Raw genomic sequence first — 20,066 nt, 5'->3', positions numbered from 1 at the left:
TTTTTGTTTCTTAGTTAACCTGGCTAGAGATTTATCAATTTTATTGAGCTTCTAAAGAACCAGCTTTTGGCCTCATTGATTTTCTTATACTTGTTTCGCTGTTACTGATTTCTGTTCTACATTTTTTTCTTCCTTTTGCTTTGGGCTTCATTTGTATTTCTCATTTTAGTTTCTTAAGGTAGAAGCTTAGATTATTGATTTGAAACCTTTCTTTTTTTCTAATAAGAAATATTTAATATTACATATTCATCTCTAATTATTGCTTTTGCTGTGCCCCATAAATTTTGATATGTTGTATTTTCTTTTTTGTTCAATTTAATGTTGTGTAATTTTCCTTGAGACTTCTTTGATCAGTGGGTTATTTAGAAGTGTTTAGTTTCCAAATGTTTGGGGGCTTCCAGGTATCTCTCTATTTCTAGTTTATTTTTGTTGTGGTCAGAGAACATACTTTATAGGATTTCAGTTTATGTTAAATTGGCTGAGGTTTGTTTTATGATTCAGAATATGGCCTATCTTGGAAAATATTCTGTGCACACATGAAAGGCATGTATATTCTGCTGCTGTTCTGTGGAGTATTCTGTAAATGCCCATTAGGTAAAGTTGGTTGATAGTGTTAAGTCTTCCATGTCCTTACCAGATTTTGTGTACTTACTCTATTAAGTATTGAGAGAGAAGTATTGAAATCTTTAATTGTGGGTTTGTCTAGTTTTTGTTTTGTTTTGTTTTTAAAAGATAGTAGTTTCTTCTATCAGTTGGGATTTAGTTCACACAGATGTAATAAGGTAGTGGTTCTCGCCAGTGCAATAACATCCTTCAGAGAGTGTTTGGGAAATTAGTGGCACCACTTTTCCTTGTTACAATATCTTTGATGGAGTTATTGGTAGCTAGTGGGTAGTCTAGAGATGCTAAACTGTCCTGCAGTGTTCAGGATGATCTAGTCCAGTGAAGAAATGTCCTGCCCAAAATGTCAGTAATGTTCCTTTTGAGAAACACTGTAGTTAAAACTCAACTTCTCTGTAGTGGAAAATGCATTGCTGTTTTAAGATATTATAAATTATGGATAGTGGTATTACAAAATTCCTAGTATATTTCTTCATGTCATTAAAGTGAAATAGATATTTAAACAGTTTTTCTATTATGTAATCACTTTTAGACAGTAGCCTGATTTCAGTATTATTAACCTATATACTAAATTCCCATATTATATTAATAGGTGAAACAGTTGAGGAATCGGGCAGATGAAGATGCTCGAATCATTCATATGAGTATGCAGATGGGTAATGAACCTCCCATTTCACTTAGAAGAGATCTGGAACACTTAATGCTCTTGGTAAGCCATTACACGGGATGGATGGTCATCTCTCTGTCCTTCCATTATTTATTTCCTAACTGTGAAAAGTTTCAGTTTAAGATCTTAAATATACAAGTAAATTCCATAAAACTGTAAATTTTCATTTAGAAGTAATTGTTGAGTTACAGGCATTTTCACCCAGTCTTTGCTTACACTTTGCAGATTGGCGAGCTATATAAAAAGAACCCTTTTAATTTGGAGCTTGCTCTCGAATATTGGTGTCCCTCAGAGCCTCTTCAGACTTCCACTATCATGGGTTCTTACCTTGGGGTGGCTCATCAGCGACCCCCTCAACGCCAGGTGAGCCCTTAGTTTTTCTACTTTTCTACCTTGGTGTGATAATTGGGAGTCTTGAACCATGAAAAAATGTCATTTCCTGAAGTTATTGCCCTTAACACAAATAACCACTTGTGTAACTTAGAAATTTACACTGTTTTCTTTTCTTAAGGAAATATGAAACTCTTAAATTTAAGTTCTGATCCTTTTGGAGTTTATGTGGTTAGCCTTTTGTAACGTACTAGGTATGTGTCAAATTGTAGACAGAAAGTTGTCTAGTCTTTCTATGTGTCACTTACTTGAATTTTATTGGTATTAGTCTGTCCTCAACAGGCATGACAGTAACCAATATACATCATTCTTTTCTCTTTTTTTTTTAATTTTATTTTTAAGTAAACTCTACACCCAGCATGGGGCTCGAACTCACAACCATGAGATCAAGAGTCGCATGCTCCACAGACTAAGCCAGCCAGGCACCCCCAGTATACACCATTCTTAACAAGTTGGGGAAGATAGGAGAGGTCTAAGTACTAGAAGGAAAGGTTTAGAAGTTAGAATTGATGACAAAATGCCTATGAGTCAGTAGATGATGTAGGAAAAAGTCCATTTTCTGTCCTATATTAAGTAGGATACGCAGTGGCAAATAAGATGGATCGCAGTATCTATCTTCATCTTTTGGGGATTTGCTGTTCTAGAAGCTTTCATGTCGAATAATTTTCAGTTATGCTAGAGTCTGAGATCAGATGCCTTTTCTTTTTACTGCATTTCTTACATTTATTGTTTTTCTCCCCATTTACAAAAATGTTTTGGAGAAGGGTTTATTAAAATTTTTTGAAGATTAAAAAAATCTTTATATTATGAAATATTTCACATATAGAAGAGAGAATAATTATGATGAACACCCAACATCTTAATTTAATAGCTGTTAACATTTTGCCTTGTTTGCTCATCTACTACTGCTATTTTTACTACTTTGATTTTGTTGGAGTACATTAAAGTAAGTTATAGATAGCATGACAGTTCCCCTTTTAGTAGGTTAATAAATACGTAGCTCTTAAAAATAAGAATATTTTTCTACATAATTAGAAAATCATTTATCCCTAACAGATTTAACAATGATTTCCAGAGATCTGTAACATTTTCAATTCTAAATTCCAACCAATGAGCCTCAGTGTCTGAAGGGTATTTTTGTTTGTTATTAGATTTAAGGAATAAGCAAGATAAAAGGAAAAACTAAGAAGTGGATTTGTAGAACAGGAATGTAGGAATGTGGTATTGGCCAAACACAAAACAGTACATTTAGGTTAGCATCCAGAATTCTTTCAGGTTCCTAGGTCTTCATACTAAATTTGACTGGGATTCATGAACCCTGGGTTCCAAGTGTATCTGAATTTGCTGGTTAATTTTAGAGGAATAAATCTCTTCCATTGCTTTACAGATTTAAAATATGAGTAGTCTTATGTTCTGTGACATTGAGATGTTTTTTAAAAAATTGTACTTTATGTTCACAAAAATATTCTATAATTGCATTAAATTGCTAATGATCTTGAAAAAACAATTTTTCATAAGTAGAATTCCAGGTTATTAAATCAGAGCACTTAATTCGTTTTAGTTCATTTGTAGTCTTTATTAGTCCATGCTACCTTAAAGTTAAGATAAGCTTTATGTGAACTATTGATTTTTCCCTATTTCAGGTTGTCTTGTCAAAGTTTGTTAGGCAAATGGGTGACCTATTGCCTCCAACGATTTACATTCCTTATTTGAAAATGCTCCAGGGATTGGCCAATGGGCCCCAGTGTGCCCACTACTGTTTCAGCCTGCTTAAAGTCAATGGTAGTAGTCATGGTAAGAAAAATCTGGATGTTGTCTAAGTTTGTTGTGACATTCTTGAGTTCGCTGTCCCCTGCCTATTAAAGAATACTGGTTATTTGTACTAGGTTCTACTAGGTGTATAAATTATTTTTATAATAATGGGAAAGAAGCACGTTGGTAGCTGTACGCGTTAGTGATGGTCTCACAGGTTGGGCAGTTTTACTGTTTGCTTTATAAAATAAAATTCAGTTTAAGAAATCAGAACTGATACATAAAAACTTTGAAGAATGCATCAGGTACTCAAAATAGAATATATACCCTTGCCACATGAGTTTGATTTTTTAAATTCATGTTCATAAGTACTCGTTTTCTAAATTTCTGTTCTTACAGTTTCTCTGTCAACCCTCCCAATTTCCTCATTTAATTTTCAGACTTGAGTCTGGTTAAATTGCAAAAGAGAAGAGAAAGAAATAGTTATTAAGCGTCTGTTTTGTTAGGTAGATATTATTACTTTCATTTTTACATGTGATGAAACTGAGGTTTAGAGAAGTAATTTATGCAAGGTCACAAGGAGGAGCAGGATTGGAACTGAGGTCTGCCCAGCTCCAAGGCCACTGTTCTGGCTCCTCTGTCAAGGCCTACTTGTCTTACCCAGTGCTTGGTATATAACGGAGTAGCGTAATTTACAAATCTAGACTGCGCTTACCTCTCTCTTTGGGAATTTAAGCTCACATTTAGGAATTATCTGATGGAGAAGTAGCCCTACGTAATTACAGCACCACACAGAGAACTCTTACGAATATAAAGTAGATAACTGACATCCATAGTAACTTACCTTTGCACTTATATGGCACCGCCTATTCTTAGTCCTGAGGAAAAATTAATCCAGAGTTTTAGTTTACAGAGGAATTCTACCCCTTTCAACACACTCCTTAATCTAGACAAGACAACACACTCCACTTATCTAGGACAAAGGCAAAGTTTATTGCTTTAAATTTATTTTCTCCCTCTATTTCCAAGCAGATGCTTAGACATTTTTGAAGTAAAATTTTCTGCTGTCTTTTCTTTATAGTTGAAAATATTCAGGGAACAGGTGGCAGTCCTGTTTCCTGGGAACATTTCTTTCACTCCTTAATGCTTTACCACGAGCACCTCCGGAAGGATCTTCCCAGCGCAGATAGTGTCCAGTACCGTCACCTTCCTTCACGTGGCATCACCCAGAAGGAGCAGGATGGATTGATTGCTTTTTTACAGCTCACCTCCACCATCATTACCTGGGTAATTATCATCCACAGTATGTGAGAGTGTAATTTCACTTGTTTTCTAGCACAGGGGCATTTTAAAGAACTCCCAAATTTTCATGAAATGCCTGAAGTTTATAAGTGATGAATTTTGCATATATAGAATTCTGTTTTTAAGCTCTGTGTTTCTTTACCTTCAGAGGGTATAGTAATTGTAGTGCGGCTTACTCCTGTCAGCTAGTGGGAAAATAATAGCACTGAAAGAAAATAGAAGGGCAAATAAGAATCAGTTGTGGATGCACATCCTTCTAGAAGGTTTCCTAGCAAAGGTGTGGATATGTGTTTTTTGGTGTGATGTATACATAAAGAATCTATTTTTTATTTATTATTCTTTAAGTTTATTTTTTAATTAATTTTTTTATTAGAGAGCACGTGTGAGCAGGGGACAGAGAGGGGCCAAGGGAGAGAATCTCAAGCAGGCTCCATGCTAAGCACGGAGCCCGAAGCCGGGCTCAGTCTCTTGACTCTGAGACCATGACCTGAGCTGAAATTAAGAATTGGATGGTTAACTGACTGAGCCACCCAGGAACCCCAAGAATATTTTTTTTTAATTTTTTTCTTTTTTTTTTTAATGTTTTTTTATTATATTATGTTAGTCACCATACAGTACATCCCTGGTTTTTGATGTAAAGTTCGATGATTCCTTCATTCCCCCTTCTGATTACCCCTGCTTTCTTTATCCCTTTCTTCTCCTACCGATCTTCCTAGTTCTTATGTTCCATAGATGAGAGAAACCATATGAAAATTGTCTTTCTCTGCTTGACTTATTTCACTTAGCAAAGAATATTTTTAACTAAAAAAAAAGTTATTTACTAAAAAAAAAAGAAAAAACCCCAAGAAAAGTTATTTACTGAATTACTCTTTTATTCTCTCCTTATACAAAACCATCTTACCCACCACTATTAAATTAGTCTTTATAAGAAACATGAGTTTCATTACATAATTTCTTTACTAAGAAACCCACGAATTGTTCTGTTATTTCCTAGAGCAAAATTGCTTAGTGAGACATTCTGTCTTGAGGACAGGAATAGCGTCTTCTAACGTTTTGGGTCTTCCAGGAATGCTTAACATAATTAAACATTAAAACATAAAGTTAGGGATCACCTGGGTGGCTCAGTTGTTAAGCATCTGCCTTCGGCTCAGGTCATGATCCCATGGTCCTGGGACTGAGTTCCACATCGGGCTCCCTGCCCAGCGGGGAGCCTGCTTCTTCCTCTGCCTGCTGCTCCCCCTACTTGTGCTCTCTCTATGTGTCAAATAAATAAGTAAAATCTTAAAAAAACAAAATAAAACAAAAAATCCTTATAAAGTTAATAGTTATTTCTTGTTGAATTGAAATGGTATTGGCATGCCTGGGTGGCTCAGTCAGCTAAGCGTCCAACTCTTGATCTCAGCTCAGGTCTTGATCTCAGGGTCATGAGTTCAGGGCCTGTGTTGGGCTTTACACAGGGTATGGAGCCTACTTAAAAAAAAAAAAAAGTCGCATTTGATACCATATATATCTTCATTTTTTTCTCAAAAAATAAAAGGTATTCATTCATATATTATAGTAGAAAACATTCTACATTGTTTCAGAAAGGATTGAAAGTACTTAGGGAAGATTTGTGACCCTGGCAGACCCTTTATCTCATATGGATTATTTTGCATACTTAGAGCTATAAAAGTAATTCTAAAAGGCTGTTTCTCCTCCAGTCTTTCCATTGACTGAGCTGTAATCTGATTTGATCCACTGGTACACCTCAAGCATAAGCCAAAGGCTTATCTTTGTTTTAGTATGTATTAAGCCTATGAATACTCCGTATAAGTGCTAGCAATTTAGATGATTGCTGGCCATTTTTCTTAGCTTTTAAAGATGAGAAAGTCTCTCTCGTTCTTTTGTGTTTGATTCCCAGAGTGAAAATGCTCGTCTGGCACTCTGTGAACATCCTCAGTGGACCCCGGTTGTGGTGATTCTGGGACTCCTGCAATGCAGTATTCCCCCTGTTCTCAAAGCAGAGCTGCTGAAGACCCTTGCAGCTTTTGGAAAATCCCCTGAAATTGCCGCTTCCCTCTGGCAGTCGTTGGAATACACTCAGGTAGTATCACAACTCGCTTACTCATCACAGTTTGCAAAGTGAGGCTTGATAATATGGTAGAAGCAAGGGCATCCTGTTTGCAACTTATAGTATAACATGAACTTCCCAGTTAGACAATTAAGTTTTAGTACCGAGCATAGCATCAGAAACTAATAGGCTTAGGTTTTTCTCTTAGATCAGTTGACAGCTTCACTAGGACACTGGAGATGGGTTCTTCTCTTAAGACTTTGTTTTTCAGTGTCTGTGAGATATTATTAAATGGACAGAATCCCTCAACTCTGTATTTAAGACCAGGCTGATAAAAGCCTTCAGACATTATTTGTACTCATAAATGTGGGGAATCTCTGTTTTTCTTTTCTGTTGCTTCCTTCTATGTCCTCATGTTCCATACCAGAAGAATGAAGTATCTCTGTTAACTTTTATTTCTTTAGATGTAAGGCCTTTTGGAATTTTTCTGTGAAGGTGTAGTTATTCAGTATATATACTAAGATTAAAAAGGAGAATAAGGATGTACTTTATAGCAATATCTCTAGGAAAATGGTTAGGTGGAATATGTGTTTGTCTAAAAAACAACAAAACATAATATGAGCCTGTGATTCTAACCATTTGAAGCAGTAAAATATTCTAGTTGTTTCCTAACATGTGTGTCCTGAAGATGTAATGATACTTGATAAGAGCAAAATGAAGGGAGTTGGTGTGTGCTGAGAGGCTAAATCACTTTGGGTTTAGTATTAATACTTCATTTTTTTCATTCATGAGTATATCACTACCTCGTATTCTACATGCTTAGTGCTCCTTTAAATACCGAAAATGAAATATGATTGGGTTTAGACATTTCAGATATCCTTAGAGCAAGACTTGTTTTTAAAGGATCCTACCTGATAGTATATTTTCAGCTTGTAAGAGTGGTAGATAACGTAACATTAAGTGTAATTAATTATACCGTCTACTGCTTATGTCCCCAGCAAGGTCAGGTCAGAACATCTTAACTCAGAACTTTTGCCCACACAAGAAACCTATTCAAACCTGTTTTAACAAATTTAATTATTAGTTTTCTGGTGCTAATTGTAGGGCTGGTCTTGAACATTGGTGAGATTTCGTCCCATAAATCCTCTTAAGATTCATTCCTAGAATATCTCCGAGGAAATTTGCTGAATGTACTTCCTGTGTGCACTCAGAAACTACCAGTTTTCTGAAGCACAGATAATCGGAGGTTCTACCTGAACCCCACACAGTTGCTGATGAAAGTCCTGTCAGAGACTTCTGAGTTGTGCTTTCCGATTAGCGTCATAGGACTGTTGTATTGCAGGGCCACTTTTCATTGAGGTGTGGGGAATGTTCCTAACATCTATTTCTTATTATTTTAAGATACTACAGACCGTAAGGGTTCCAAGCCAGAGGCAAGCGATCGGTATCGAGGTAAAGTTTTCCTTTTAGTTTAAATGCTCTCTATTCATATATTCACATGATGAAAATTAACAGAAATTGTTCTTATCCTGTTACAGTCCTATAATTTTCAAATTTAATATATTTTCATTTGAAGTGTTGTCTGGTCAGTGTTGAAATGGAGATGAAATTTTTCATGAGACGAATCAAAATACTTTAGATTTCAAAGTTGGAAAAGGATGTTACATGGCAGCCATCCAGGCTGAAAGTTTGCTTTAAATTCAATTTAATTAGGTTACTTGGGTCAACCTGAAGCGAGAATTTACTTGTTTTAGTTTCTTTTCTTGTCTCTCTACACTCCCCCTCTCTTTTTCATAAAGAAACATGTAAGGTTTCTATTTTTAATTCACAGTTGGGAACAATATGTGGGAATTTTAAAATCTTCCATCTGATTGATCTAGATTTATATACTACTTTTGTGTCTTTCCTCAAATGAAAAATGGTGATATATGTTAGGTTTCTTTCGGTATGATGATGATAAGCTCAATGAGTCAATGTCTGCAAAATATTTTGTATTTTATAGTTGATTGTTTTATATTACTAAATGTCTTTATTTTTCTTTCGTAGGTTGAACTAAATGAAATAGAATCCCGGTGTGAAGAATACCCGTTGACTCGGGCTTTTTGCCAGCTTATTAGTACCTTGGTGGAGAGCTCATTTCCTTCTAATTTGGGTGCTGGCCTGCGGCCCCCTGGCTTTGACCCTTATTTGCAGTTCCTTAGAGATTCTGTGTTTCTCCGATTCCGCACAAGAGCTTACCGGAGAGCAGCTGAAAAGGTAATGTTCAAAGAAAATGTTTTTTGCCCTTATTCATTTATTGCTGCTTTGTTCTCAAAGGTATAAAAGGCTATAAATTCATTTTAGCTTTTGCCAATCAGTAAAATTCATAGTCTTAATATTGAGATGTCCATGATCTGATTAGTTTAAATCCATTAAAAAAAAAAACCCACCAAATCTGGGCATTAAAACCAAAGCACTGACTTTTTAATGATCAGTAGTTTAATTAATATGAATTCATAGTCATTCAGATCCTTCATTGAACAAATTTGGACCAAAATTGAACCAAAAATGTCATACCTTTGTCAGTTGGAAACACATTGTCCTTTTTTGGGATGATTTTGTTTAGGGATTGAAATAAATTTAAACTTGCACACCAGTTTCTATTGATTTAGTAGCACTTTTGGGTTGTGGAGTCTTGGCTTAGTGGGAAAGCGTGTTATGACCCATCAGGTATGTTTGCCACAGATGGAGGCTGAGGGAGCATTGACAGTTACATATGTATTTGCTCTGGTTGCAACACACTCACAACTGAACTTATCATGTATATTATCTTATGTAATTCCAATATTACCGTGAGGCAGGTACTATTAATATTCCCATTTTACAGATGGAGGCTTAGCAAGGTTAAGAAACTTGCCTAAGGTCCAGGACCAGGATTTGAACCTAGGACTCTGATTCCAGATTCAAGCTCATACCCTCTAAGCTATGTAAGAGACCCTTCCAGGTTCTGACGTAATTCACTTAGTCTATAATACTGTTTATTGCCTCACAGAATACGCTTGGATGTATCTTGTAGGGACGTGTCTGCTTTATTTTTATAATTTGCTGTTTTTGAACCTGTTGGGTTTATTGTATTAGTGATTATAAAAATAATTTTTGTGCTAATTCGGGACAATTAGGATAGTATAGAAAAATACCAGAAGTAATGATATTATCCATAATCCTGTTGCCGAAGGAAGGATAACTTAGTCTTTTTCCTATACATATAAATTTTGATTGAGATAATTGTTTAGTTTGCATCTCTTTTTGGTCACTAAATGTGATATCATGAGCACTTCTTCATGCCATCAAAGATTCTTTGAGAACAGTCTCTTTAATGACTGCATGATCCTTACTTGTTTTTAGCATGGTTCCTATATTCATTCCCCTTTCATTGAACTGTTTGTTTCTAATATTTAGTCCCAAGTAACTGAAATTCATTTTTTGTCAGTTTTATTATTTTTGTTTCTCACATAGTAAAATAAATACTAAGAGGGGTGTACATTTTAGTCCTAAATTTACCTCGGTGACCAAATAATGCACGCTAAGAATGGCGATCTCTTCAACAAGATGTTCTGATACGTTATTGCACTTGTCTTAGATAGCTTGTTTGCCTTTTCTTAAAAAGGGCCTTATGACCTAAGTGTTCACCGCTTCAGTCAGCCATGTTCTTTCCAGGTCATTGTTTTTCATTCACGAATGTGCACGCTTGCAGTGCTTCTGTTTTCCCTAGCTACCATTGATTGCAGTTCCACCCCAGCATACTTTACCCTCAGACTCTTTTCCCTCAACTTCATGAATTTTCTGCACTTGAAAGTCTTCTTCAGCTTTAACTTCTGTTATTATATTTTAAAGCACTAGCTTCTCACAAAAACAATGCTTTAGATTGAGATAAAAAACAGACTGTTAGAGCCAGCGTATATATTTATCAATCCTAAAATCCATTATTATGTGGTGACAAGCCTTTTCTATTTAAATAAATGATCTTGAAATTTTTGGAAAATAGAGACAAGTGGATAATTTTTAAATAATAGTTTTAAGAAGTCACTGTATAGTCCCAGTTCCCAAACTCAGTCTTGATAAAATTATATGCAGTGGAAATGATTTTAAAATAATAATTAAAAATAAAAACCCTAAGTACAGTTACTAAACTCAGCCTTCATAAATTCTATATAATGGATTTCTTTAAAAATAAAGTTTTAATTTTACTGTCTATACTGTTGTGTATTATTTTTCCTTTGGCATAAATGTTTTTCTTTGTTACATAGCTTTTAAAAACATTTTTTAACAAACGTGTTAGTGGGGTCACTAGGGGCAAGCCCAGCAGCGATCGAGTTTTTCTTCACTTCTTTGGCTAGAGCCGTAAGATAGAATACTGGTCTGGGAATAGAAGTCCAGGGCTTGATTTCCAGTACCTTTGATACCCAGCTTTATGGTTTTGGGGAAGTTACTCAGGCTCTGAGCTTCGCTTGCTTTCTTTGTAACATAAGAGTGATTAGATGATTTCTCAGACCCTTTATAGCTGGGATTTTTAGAGAAAATATGAAATGTTTGACACTTTGGAGAAGGGGCGTCTTCATGTTCTGGAGAAAAGTGGGAGGAGTGCAAAGCCTAGCAAAGGGTGTCACCTTGGGCTGTTGTATTGTTACTGTAGCACTTGTTTCTTTCTGCAGTGGGAAGTTGCTGAGCTTGTTTTGGAGGTGTTTTATAAATTGCTCAGAGATTATGAGCCTCAACTTGAAGATTTTGTAGACCAGTTTGTGGAATTACAAGGTAATTTAATTCTGTCACTTTCAAATAAGCTGTCAGTGATTTATAAAGCTATTTATAATTTATAAATTACAAGATACAAATTATTTCTAAGTTCATGAATTAAGTTAGAGTGTAATCTTTTTTGTTACATTATTTTAGTTATCTTAGTTGTTCTGAGCAAGAGAAAATAAAGTAAGATTTCACCGAAAGAAAGACAACACTGCCTTACAGATTCTTTGGCGAGTTAACATGTTATAGGTAATTAGGTGCTGTGAGCAAAACATCCCTTTTGGGAATTACAGCTGTATATAGTTTGTGTCCTTTGTCTCGAAATTGAAACTTGCCCGTTTAGATGCCATTTAATTTACAAGTCTCATACATTTCATATAAGTCAAGGGTGTGACAAAAATACTAACTGACCGTCTTTTGGATTGTGTTGTGTTCTGTTCAGGAGAAGAAATCATAGCGTACAAGCCACCAGGATTTAGTCTGATGTATCATCTTCTGAATGAGTCACCAATGTTGGAGCTTGCCCTTAGTTTACTGGAAGAAGGCGTTAAGCAGCTGGATACCTATGCCCCTTTCCCTGGTATGTGCCTGACTGTCTTAATGTCATGAAAACAGTTCTCATATTTTCATTTTTTTTTAATGGAAGGTTTGAAATAGATGATTTCTGAAGTTCTTTTTCACTGTGAGACTCTCCATATGTACAGTCGTGTTTTCAGTGAGTCATGCAATGAAAGCATATTAAAAGTGAAACAGTAAAGTACAGAGACTGTCACTATAACTGTGTCTCATTGCATGGTTTTTTATAGGTAATTATAATTATCTTTCTTTTGCTTTAATGTCTTTAACATGCCTAAATTTAAATCTAATGTACTTTCTGTTTCCTTGTCCATATAGTCTTTGTAAAGGCACTTAACTATAGTGCCTGTTACATCATGTTCAATAGGTTTTATTTAATATCATTACTACTGCTAATTATCATGATTTATTGAGTGCTTAGTATGCATTTGGTGCTTTTAAAAGCACATTTAACACATTTAATCTGTACAAAAGCCCTATTATTATTAGAATTACTATTTCCAGTTTGCAAATAAGGAAATTGGTGCTACAAAGCAGATTTCATATCTTTCCACAGTAAGTTGTAGCTCTGTGATTTGAACTTAGGTAGTTTGGCCCCAGAGTCCATGTATTTTAAATTTGAATGATGAGATTATAGATGACCCTTGTTCAAATTCTCAATTTCTTTATTTGCAAAATTTCTGCAAGGAGTCTGTATTACTGTGAATCAGTTTCTCAGTCTTGGTGCCATTGACATCTTGGGCCATAGAATTCTTTGTTGTGGGGACTGTCCTGTGCATTGTAGGCCTTGACCCTCTAGATGCCTGTAATGCTGTCCCAGTTGTGACAACCAAAGGTATCTCTAGGCCTTGCTGAGTGTCCTCTGGGGCTAATCATCCCCACCCCCCCCCCCCATCTGGGAACCATTTCTCTAATCAAGGAAGAGATAAGGGAAAATGACTGAGAAGCCATTGCAAACAGATAATCTTAAGTTATGATAATTACTGTGAATTGGCATGGGTGAGTAGTTTATGAAGTTGCTGCTGTAAGTGAACACTTGAGGGCTTTTTGAGTCCAGAGCTTGTCCTTTAGCTTGTTTTCCTAAGAACTCTGCGTTTCCAAGATTCATGTAGAACTTTCTAACTTCAGTTTGTGTTATTTGTAGGGAAGAAACACTTGGAGAAAGCAGTACAGCATTGCCTTGCACTTCTCAATCTGACTCTGCAAAAGGAAAATCTGTTTATGGATCTTCTAAGAGAGAGTCAGCTGGCTCTAATAGTCTCTCCTTTAGAACAGCTGTTACAGGGAATCAATCCCAGAACTAAGAAGGCCGATAATGTGGTGAATATTGCCAGGTAAGTTACATTTCTAGGTAGAAAAATGATGAAATAAATCATGTGGGCATTCTACCTTTGCTTTCCAAATCTGGTCATAATCCCTCATTCATTACTCGGGGGTTGGGGAGCACATTTTGTTCTTGCCTTCTTTAGCCCTCTGATTTTAATTACTCTGACCTTTACAATTTCTTTTTTTTTCCTAATGGATTCCGTATCCTAAAGATGTCTAAGTGTAAAAGGACACTATCTTAATATTGTTTGTCTCCTGGAAGGGACCCTCTTAGACTGGTGGTGGGAATATAAACTGGTGCAGCCACTCTGGAAAACAGTAGGGAGGTTCCTCAAAAAGTTAAAAAATAGAGCTACCCTGTGACCCAGCAATTGCACTAGTAGGTATTTACCCAGAGGATGCAAACACAGTGATTCGAAGGGGCACATGCACCCCAATGTTTATAGCAGCCATGTCCACAATAGCCAAACAGTGGAAGGAGCCCAGATGTCCATCGACAGATGAATGGATAAAGAAGATGTGTGTGTGTATGTGTATATGCACATATTACTCAACCATCAAAAGAATGAAATCTTACCATTTGCAACGCTGTGGATGGACCTAGAGGGTATTACACTAAGCAAAATAAGTCAGAGAAAGACAGATACCTTATGATTTCATTTGTGTGGAATTTAAGAAACAAAACAGGTAAACATAGGGGAAGGGAAGGAAAAAATAAGATGAAAATTGAGAGGAAAGCAAACCGCAAGAGATGCTGAACTCCAGGAAACAAACGGAGGGTTGCTGGATGGGAGGGGGCGACTGGGTGATGGGCAGTAAGGAGGGCACTTAATGCAATGAGCACTGCGTGTTTTATGCAACTGATGAATCACTAAATTCTACCTCTGAAACTAAAAAAAACATACATATATATATATAGTTTGTCTCCTTTAGGGAAACTGGCAGTTTGGCGGTTAGGGCTAGGAAGAAAACTTTTCACTGCATATATCCTAGCTTCCAGTGGCTTGCTGTGTTTGGTGTTCTGTGACTTGTAGAGGTGTTGCCCTGATTGCTGTCTTCTGCTTCACATGGTGTTCTCCCCGTATGTGTGTCTTTTCCACATCCCCCCATTTAATAAGGACAGCAGTCACTGGGCTAGGGCTCTCCTAATGACTTCACATCAGCTTGATTGACTGTCTGCAAAGACCCTGTTTCCAAATAAGGTCACTGTGGGTTCGAATATCAACGACTGAATTTTGGAGGAATGCAGTTCAACCCATAACAGACTGCATCTAGTTAGAACAGAAACCTTACCCAAGAGTGCTATACGGCCTGGTTCTAAATGTTCCTTGCTGAGAGTTGTGAAAAGCCAAAAGTTTCCATCACATTGTTCCTCAAATGTGTTCTTGTTTTAAAGATACCTGTATCATGGCAATACTAACCCGGAATTGGCTTTTGAAAGCGCCAAGATCCTCTGCTGTATCTCGTGCAATTCCAATATTCAGATAAAACTGGTTGGAGATTTCACACATGACCAGGTAACTGATTTTGTTGTTGTTATTTCTTTTGGTACATTCTGAGTGCCTATGGAAGTCACAGTGTCTGTGGAGGAGTCTTCCTCGTGTTTATGAAAAAATTCTGTGGGAGTAAGTATTTTTATATGTGGTGGCGAAAACTTATCCGTGTGCTGGGCTGTGTTCTGTGCTGGAAGAGAACGCCGTCTGACGCTGCAGACGCTGCAGGGTGTGCCTGGCAGGCGGAGTGAGACCCTTGCTCCTCTGAGTGCAGGAAGGTGGTGAGGTTTCCGAGCGGCACTTCTGCTTGTATCCTGCATCCTTTGTTTCCCTCTGGTGGTCACTCTGGCCATAGTCTGACTGAGCCTGTGTAGTTCGTGTGCGTCTCACTGTTGAGTTGTTTACTGTTGTGGCTTTCTGGTGACTTCCATTTGTGTCACTTCATTTGATATTGCACTGTAGACAGTTTTCAGATGTTCTTCTATTAATCTAATTTATAATCTCTTTTTATTCTGAATAGCTCTGTTTTATGCTTAATAGCTACTATTGGGGAATCTACTACTTTTTTTTCTCTCTTTATAGGCATTTGTCCCATTGTATCTTCATGTTAGAAATCACGTCTTTAGCTAGTTGAATTTTGTTGTGTACAGTGTTGAAAGAGGGACTCTTGGGGTGACTGGGTGGCTCAGTTGGTTGGATGTCTGACTCTTGATTTCGGCTCAGGTCATGATCTCAGAGTCCTGAGATCAAGCCCCATGTCAGGCTCTGCGCTCACTGGGGAGACTGCTTGAGATTCTCTTTCTCCTCTCTCTGTCCCACAACTCCCCCCCCCCATGCTCTCTTTCTCTCTCTCTCAAATAAATAAAAATTTTAAAAAATAAAACAGAGACTCTTCTGGCATTTTGGTTGGGACAGATCTTCATTTTGTGTCACTCTTCCTCATATTGCCAGAGTCTTAGCATTTCTAGTCTCCTGCCACTGTCTGTCAGTAGTAAAGTCTAGCTGTGACAACTCAGAATGCCTCCACATATTTCGAAGAACCGTCTGGAGTGGCAGTGCCACCCAGGTTGAGAACACTGTCTAATCTGGCTTTTGGGTAAGGTTCTTGAAAACGACATAATAGGGAGGATTGTATTTTGTTGGGCTGGCAATCAATGTATCACCCACCTACTGAAGTAAAGTTCCATTAATCAATTGTAACAAAAAAAACCCACAAAAAACTATGTGATAGGGGATGTGGAAAGTGAGGGTTCTCAGCTCACTCATACACATTTGAGTATGAATTATTGTTACCAATTTTAATATCCTGCTAGATTCTTCGTGGAGATCGGGTAGTGTCTAATTTCTCGGCCCAGCCTAGAAACATAAAACTGGTGGTAAGCAATACATTTCTAAAGAGAGAAGATGAGAATTTCATTTAAATTTTAGTTAAGATCTCAGAGCATTGGTGTACAATGAAGAGGTCATGAGATGGCAATTTCGTGTTATTTAAAAAAAACAACTGGTTTGATCTTTGGGAAAGAAAATTAGGGAAGCAAGTTTTGAAATGAATAAAAAAATTTTTGTTTCTTTAATTATTTCTATAGAGAGCTAACTTATGGCAATTTAAGGAACTGAATTTCCTGTTGATTAAAAGCAAAACTGAAACCTAAATACTTCAGAGATTTGCCTTTTTTCTTTATAGATAAATGTTTATAATACATAGCATATTTATCATAGTTTCTCTAATATTTAAGATGTTTGTAATTTGTCTTTTAAAAAATCTTTATATGACCTCAGAGTGTAAGTCAGAAGCTGATGGCTGGATTTGTGGAGTGTTTGGATAGTGAAGATACAGAAGAATTTGTCCGTCTAGAAGAGGGTATGTCTTCTACTAAGATGTATATTTTTTACTCTAAATAAATAAATAATGAAAACCGTTAACTGTCTAGTGGTGATAAAAGAGAAGTTTGAGAATTTGCTAGCACAAATGTAAGGCTTTGTGGAAACCTCAAATCTGCGCTCACTGTAATGGCTGATGAAGTGAACCTAAAGAGAACATGGAGCTTTGGAACACAAGCTTTATGTATTTAAACTTGACTTATCTTGACTTTTTTATTGTTTTGTAATTTGTTTTTGGATTTCCACATTAAGGATCAGAACTTGAAAAGAAGTTAGCTGGAATCCGTCATGAAACAAGAATCCACATCTTGAATCTTCTCATCACCTCTCTGGAACGCAACCCACCCAACCTTGCTCTCTACCTCCTGGGCTTTGAACTGAAGAAACCTGTCAGTACCACAAACCTGCAAGATCCAGGTATAGCCAGAAGACACGTAGACATTGATTTCTTTTTGTCTTTATGTAGTTAAGTGGTCATTCGTTGAGTTCTGGGCTCATGGGATAATTCACTGGAAGTGAGAGGTCATATGGTAGGTAATCTTTAGAACTTAGATCAAGGTGACAAATTAAGCCTTGAAAATTAGCATTTATTGATTTTCTTTGTCAGTGTTTGCAAGTGTGTTTACAATGGAGTGTATATTTATGGAATTTAATATTTCTAAAGGTATTTTAAGGTTTCTAATGCAGAAATTTGAAAAGCTAAATTTCTTTTTGGTTTCACGTAGGAGTGTTAGGTTGCCCTCGGACATGCCTTCATGCCATTTTAAACATCTTGGAGAAAGGAACCGAAGGGAGAACAGGCCCGGTGGCAGTGAGAGAATCTCCTCAACTCGCTGAACTATGTTACCAGGTATACAGAAGGCTGTATTTAATAGCACTTAGTAGAAGAAATTTAACTAAGGTGCTTGAATATATCACAGATATGGAAGTATAACAGTAAGACTTGAGTTGAAATGAGTTCATTTGGTAGTTTGGTTTGTCTTTCATTTGTAGATAAAATCCATAGAGCACACACCCCAAGATCTTATAGATGTACAGATCCTATATGTTGCTCTCTTGAAAAATGAGGGAAATTAGATTTTTGAGTTGGATTTTAACCCGGTAGTGTAGAAAGTGTCCAGTAGTACTATTTCAAGTTGTTTCTTTTTGGTGAAGACAATAGAAGACCTCTGATTCTCACCTCTGCCCCTTAACTAGCTAAATCAGCTTGGGTGTGGCACGAAACTTCTCTGAGTTTAATGTGTGCAGTGGGCTGTTGTGAGACTTAGCTGAGAATGTAGGACCGTGGGTGAAAGCACTACTTAAGAACCACGTGACTCCTGCAGTGCTGGAGCTAAATGTAAGGTGGTGGAAAGTCAAATTAGTGCGGAGTTTAAACTGTACTGAGAGCTTCTGTTTTGCCTGTGTTCTCTTGTGATTATTTCTTGTCTTACTCATTTTGTGTTTGAAAAGCTAGGCTTTATAAGGTGTGACTCATTTCTCAATTTCAGTAGCATCCTTGATTCAGAGTTTCAGAATAAGAAAGGCATCATTGACTTTTAGTGACCTGGAGATTTTTATTATTCTCTATTTTTCTTTTTGTAATTCTTAACGATTTTCTTCTGCCCTCTGGCTGTCCAAACAGCCCCTCACTGCAAGTCCTGGAAGGAAAGCCTGTAAGCTAGGTCTTCCTCAGAATCAAAATGAACTCTTCCTTAATGGGGGAACAAACTTGATACGCATTTTAGCAGTGCTCTAGAATTCGACCTATTTAGGTAGAAGTAGTTGATAAGCTTAATCATGGAGGCTAAAGGAGTGAGGCAGGTGACGTAAGGGAGCCAGACTGAAGACAGAAAGGTGGGGGAGAGGGCGGCGGCAGAGTCTGACAGACCGGAAAGCAGATGCGCTGCTGCTCAGCTCTGCTGAGTTTTACCACGTCAGAGTGCAGGCCCTGGTTTGCCAGATGCTCTGATTTGTAATACACCGTCCTGGCCAACGAAAACGTGTCTGTCCCAGCAGTCTGCCAGCTTCTTACAGATGCTCTGTGACTTCGCTACTCAAAATGGGGTCCCGCCTCATCAGCCGGCCCTCCCGGGAGCTAGTTAGCACAGAATCTCAGGCCCCGCTCCAGACTGCCGAGTCAGACTCTGCATTTTAACAAAGAGCACTGCTCCATTCTTAATGAAAGATGCTTCCTTCACCTATAGGTTTATACTTTACTCTGCTTCAGAAAAACGTCTTCAAACTTCTAAGAAGATCTTGTTAGTTTAGAGAACTCTGATTGTAGCAAAGGGAAATAGATTGGACCTTACTGATACCTTCATCTTCCAGCAGGACAAGGCTTTCTGGGTGAAGAAGTTGAGACTGAGCCTGTCTGTACCTTTGCTCTCTCCTCTCTGAGGATGGAGATTTTTCCTGCCTGGTCTTGGGAACTGGGGAGGTCAGTGGGCACACACTTGCAAAATGGCTTGTAGTGCTTTGGGAGCTCCCTTGCTGTGTCCTCCCTCTGACAGTATGACCTGTCCCACATTTTTGAGCATCCTGTTCTTGTGTCTCAGCTGGCCATCTAATACGGGTAACTGGTTTTGTGTTGTTTGGAAAAGTTCAGTATTAGCTTACCAATTTTTGTTTGTTTATAGAGTATCAAAAATAACATCACAGCCATCTGAAAAGCAAGCATACATCCGCAACCGAAAGATTTCAGTTTTATCTTGTGTTCTTTTTACCTTTTTGCTCGTGTAGACGTTGGTGTAGTTTACTCTGCTGATAGTTTTGTGTCCTTCCCCCTCTGTATAAACTTCCTGTGCTGCTGCAATGTAAATTATGTTTAGATTGTTTGCAGGTTTTTTTACTGTGCTCTCGCAAACACCTTTAGTTACTTTTTGTTGTTCTGTATTTTTCTTAAGAATGTAAGTCCAGACATGGATTTACAGTTGATTGTCATTATTGGTTTTATAAATTCACAGTGAACCCGGAATTGGGAATATCGAGCCATTGCTCCTAGGGAAAACAGTGTTAGAACCCTGTAAGCCTCTGGTCCCAACGTTTCCCTCAACTGATAATTCAGTAACCTTGTTGGTTTATGTTTCTGTTAAAAGACACTTTACTTAATACATATTGTGGATTCATTAGCATTGAACTCAAGACCAGTACAGCTCGTGCCTGAATGAAGCTTACCTAACCCCTGTATTTTCAATGTAAGGCACGTCCTAGGCTTCTTGCACTCAGGAACACTTACTTCAGCACTATG

The 20,066-nt window shown here is 37.3% G+C and overlaps 1 protein-coding gene across 3 annotated transcripts in view; it reads left to right on the top strand.

The window, feature by feature from the left end:
- Nucleotides 1-20,066, top strand: part of NUP205 (nucleoporin 205) — a 77,409-nt gene that overhangs the window by 19,902 nt on the left and 37,441 nt on the right. For all 3 annotated transcript variants that reach the window (XM_008707604.2, XM_008707603.2, XM_040643965.1), the window contains 14 exons: nucleotides 1,214-1,330; nucleotides 1,514-1,651; nucleotides 3,322-3,472; nucleotides 4,512-4,717; nucleotides 6,633-6,815; nucleotides 8,184-8,234; nucleotides 8,829-9,038; nucleotides 11,474-11,573; nucleotides 12,004-12,141; nucleotides 13,282-13,471; nucleotides 14,860-14,980; nucleotides 16,736-16,817; nucleotides 17,090-17,254; nucleotides 17,563-17,687. In XM_008707604.2, the coding sequence (XP_008705826.1) occupies nucleotides 1,214-1,330; nucleotides 1,514-1,651; nucleotides 3,322-3,472; nucleotides 4,512-4,717; nucleotides 6,633-6,815; nucleotides 8,184-8,234; nucleotides 8,829-9,038; nucleotides 11,474-11,573; nucleotides 12,004-12,141; nucleotides 13,282-13,471; nucleotides 14,860-14,980; nucleotides 16,736-16,817; nucleotides 17,090-17,254; nucleotides 17,563-17,687 (1,977 nt within the window). The remainder of the gene's footprint in view (nucleotides 1-1,213; nucleotides 1,331-1,513; nucleotides 1,652-3,321; nucleotides 3,473-4,511; nucleotides 4,718-6,632; nucleotides 6,816-8,183; nucleotides 8,235-8,828; nucleotides 9,039-11,473; nucleotides 11,574-12,003; nucleotides 12,142-13,281; nucleotides 13,472-14,859; nucleotides 14,981-16,735; nucleotides 16,818-17,089; nucleotides 17,255-17,562; nucleotides 17,688-20,066) is intronic.

This window comes from Ursus maritimus, unplaced genomic scaffold (genome assembly GCF_017311325.1).
Source record: "Ursus maritimus isolate PB19 unplaced genomic scaffold, ASM1731132v1 scaffold_3, whole genome shotgun sequence".
In the NCBI taxonomy this organism is placed as follows: Eukaryota; Metazoa; Chordata; class Mammalia; order Carnivora; family Ursidae; genus Ursus; species Ursus maritimus.
This window is presented reverse-complemented; position numbering and strand designations above follow the sequence as displayed.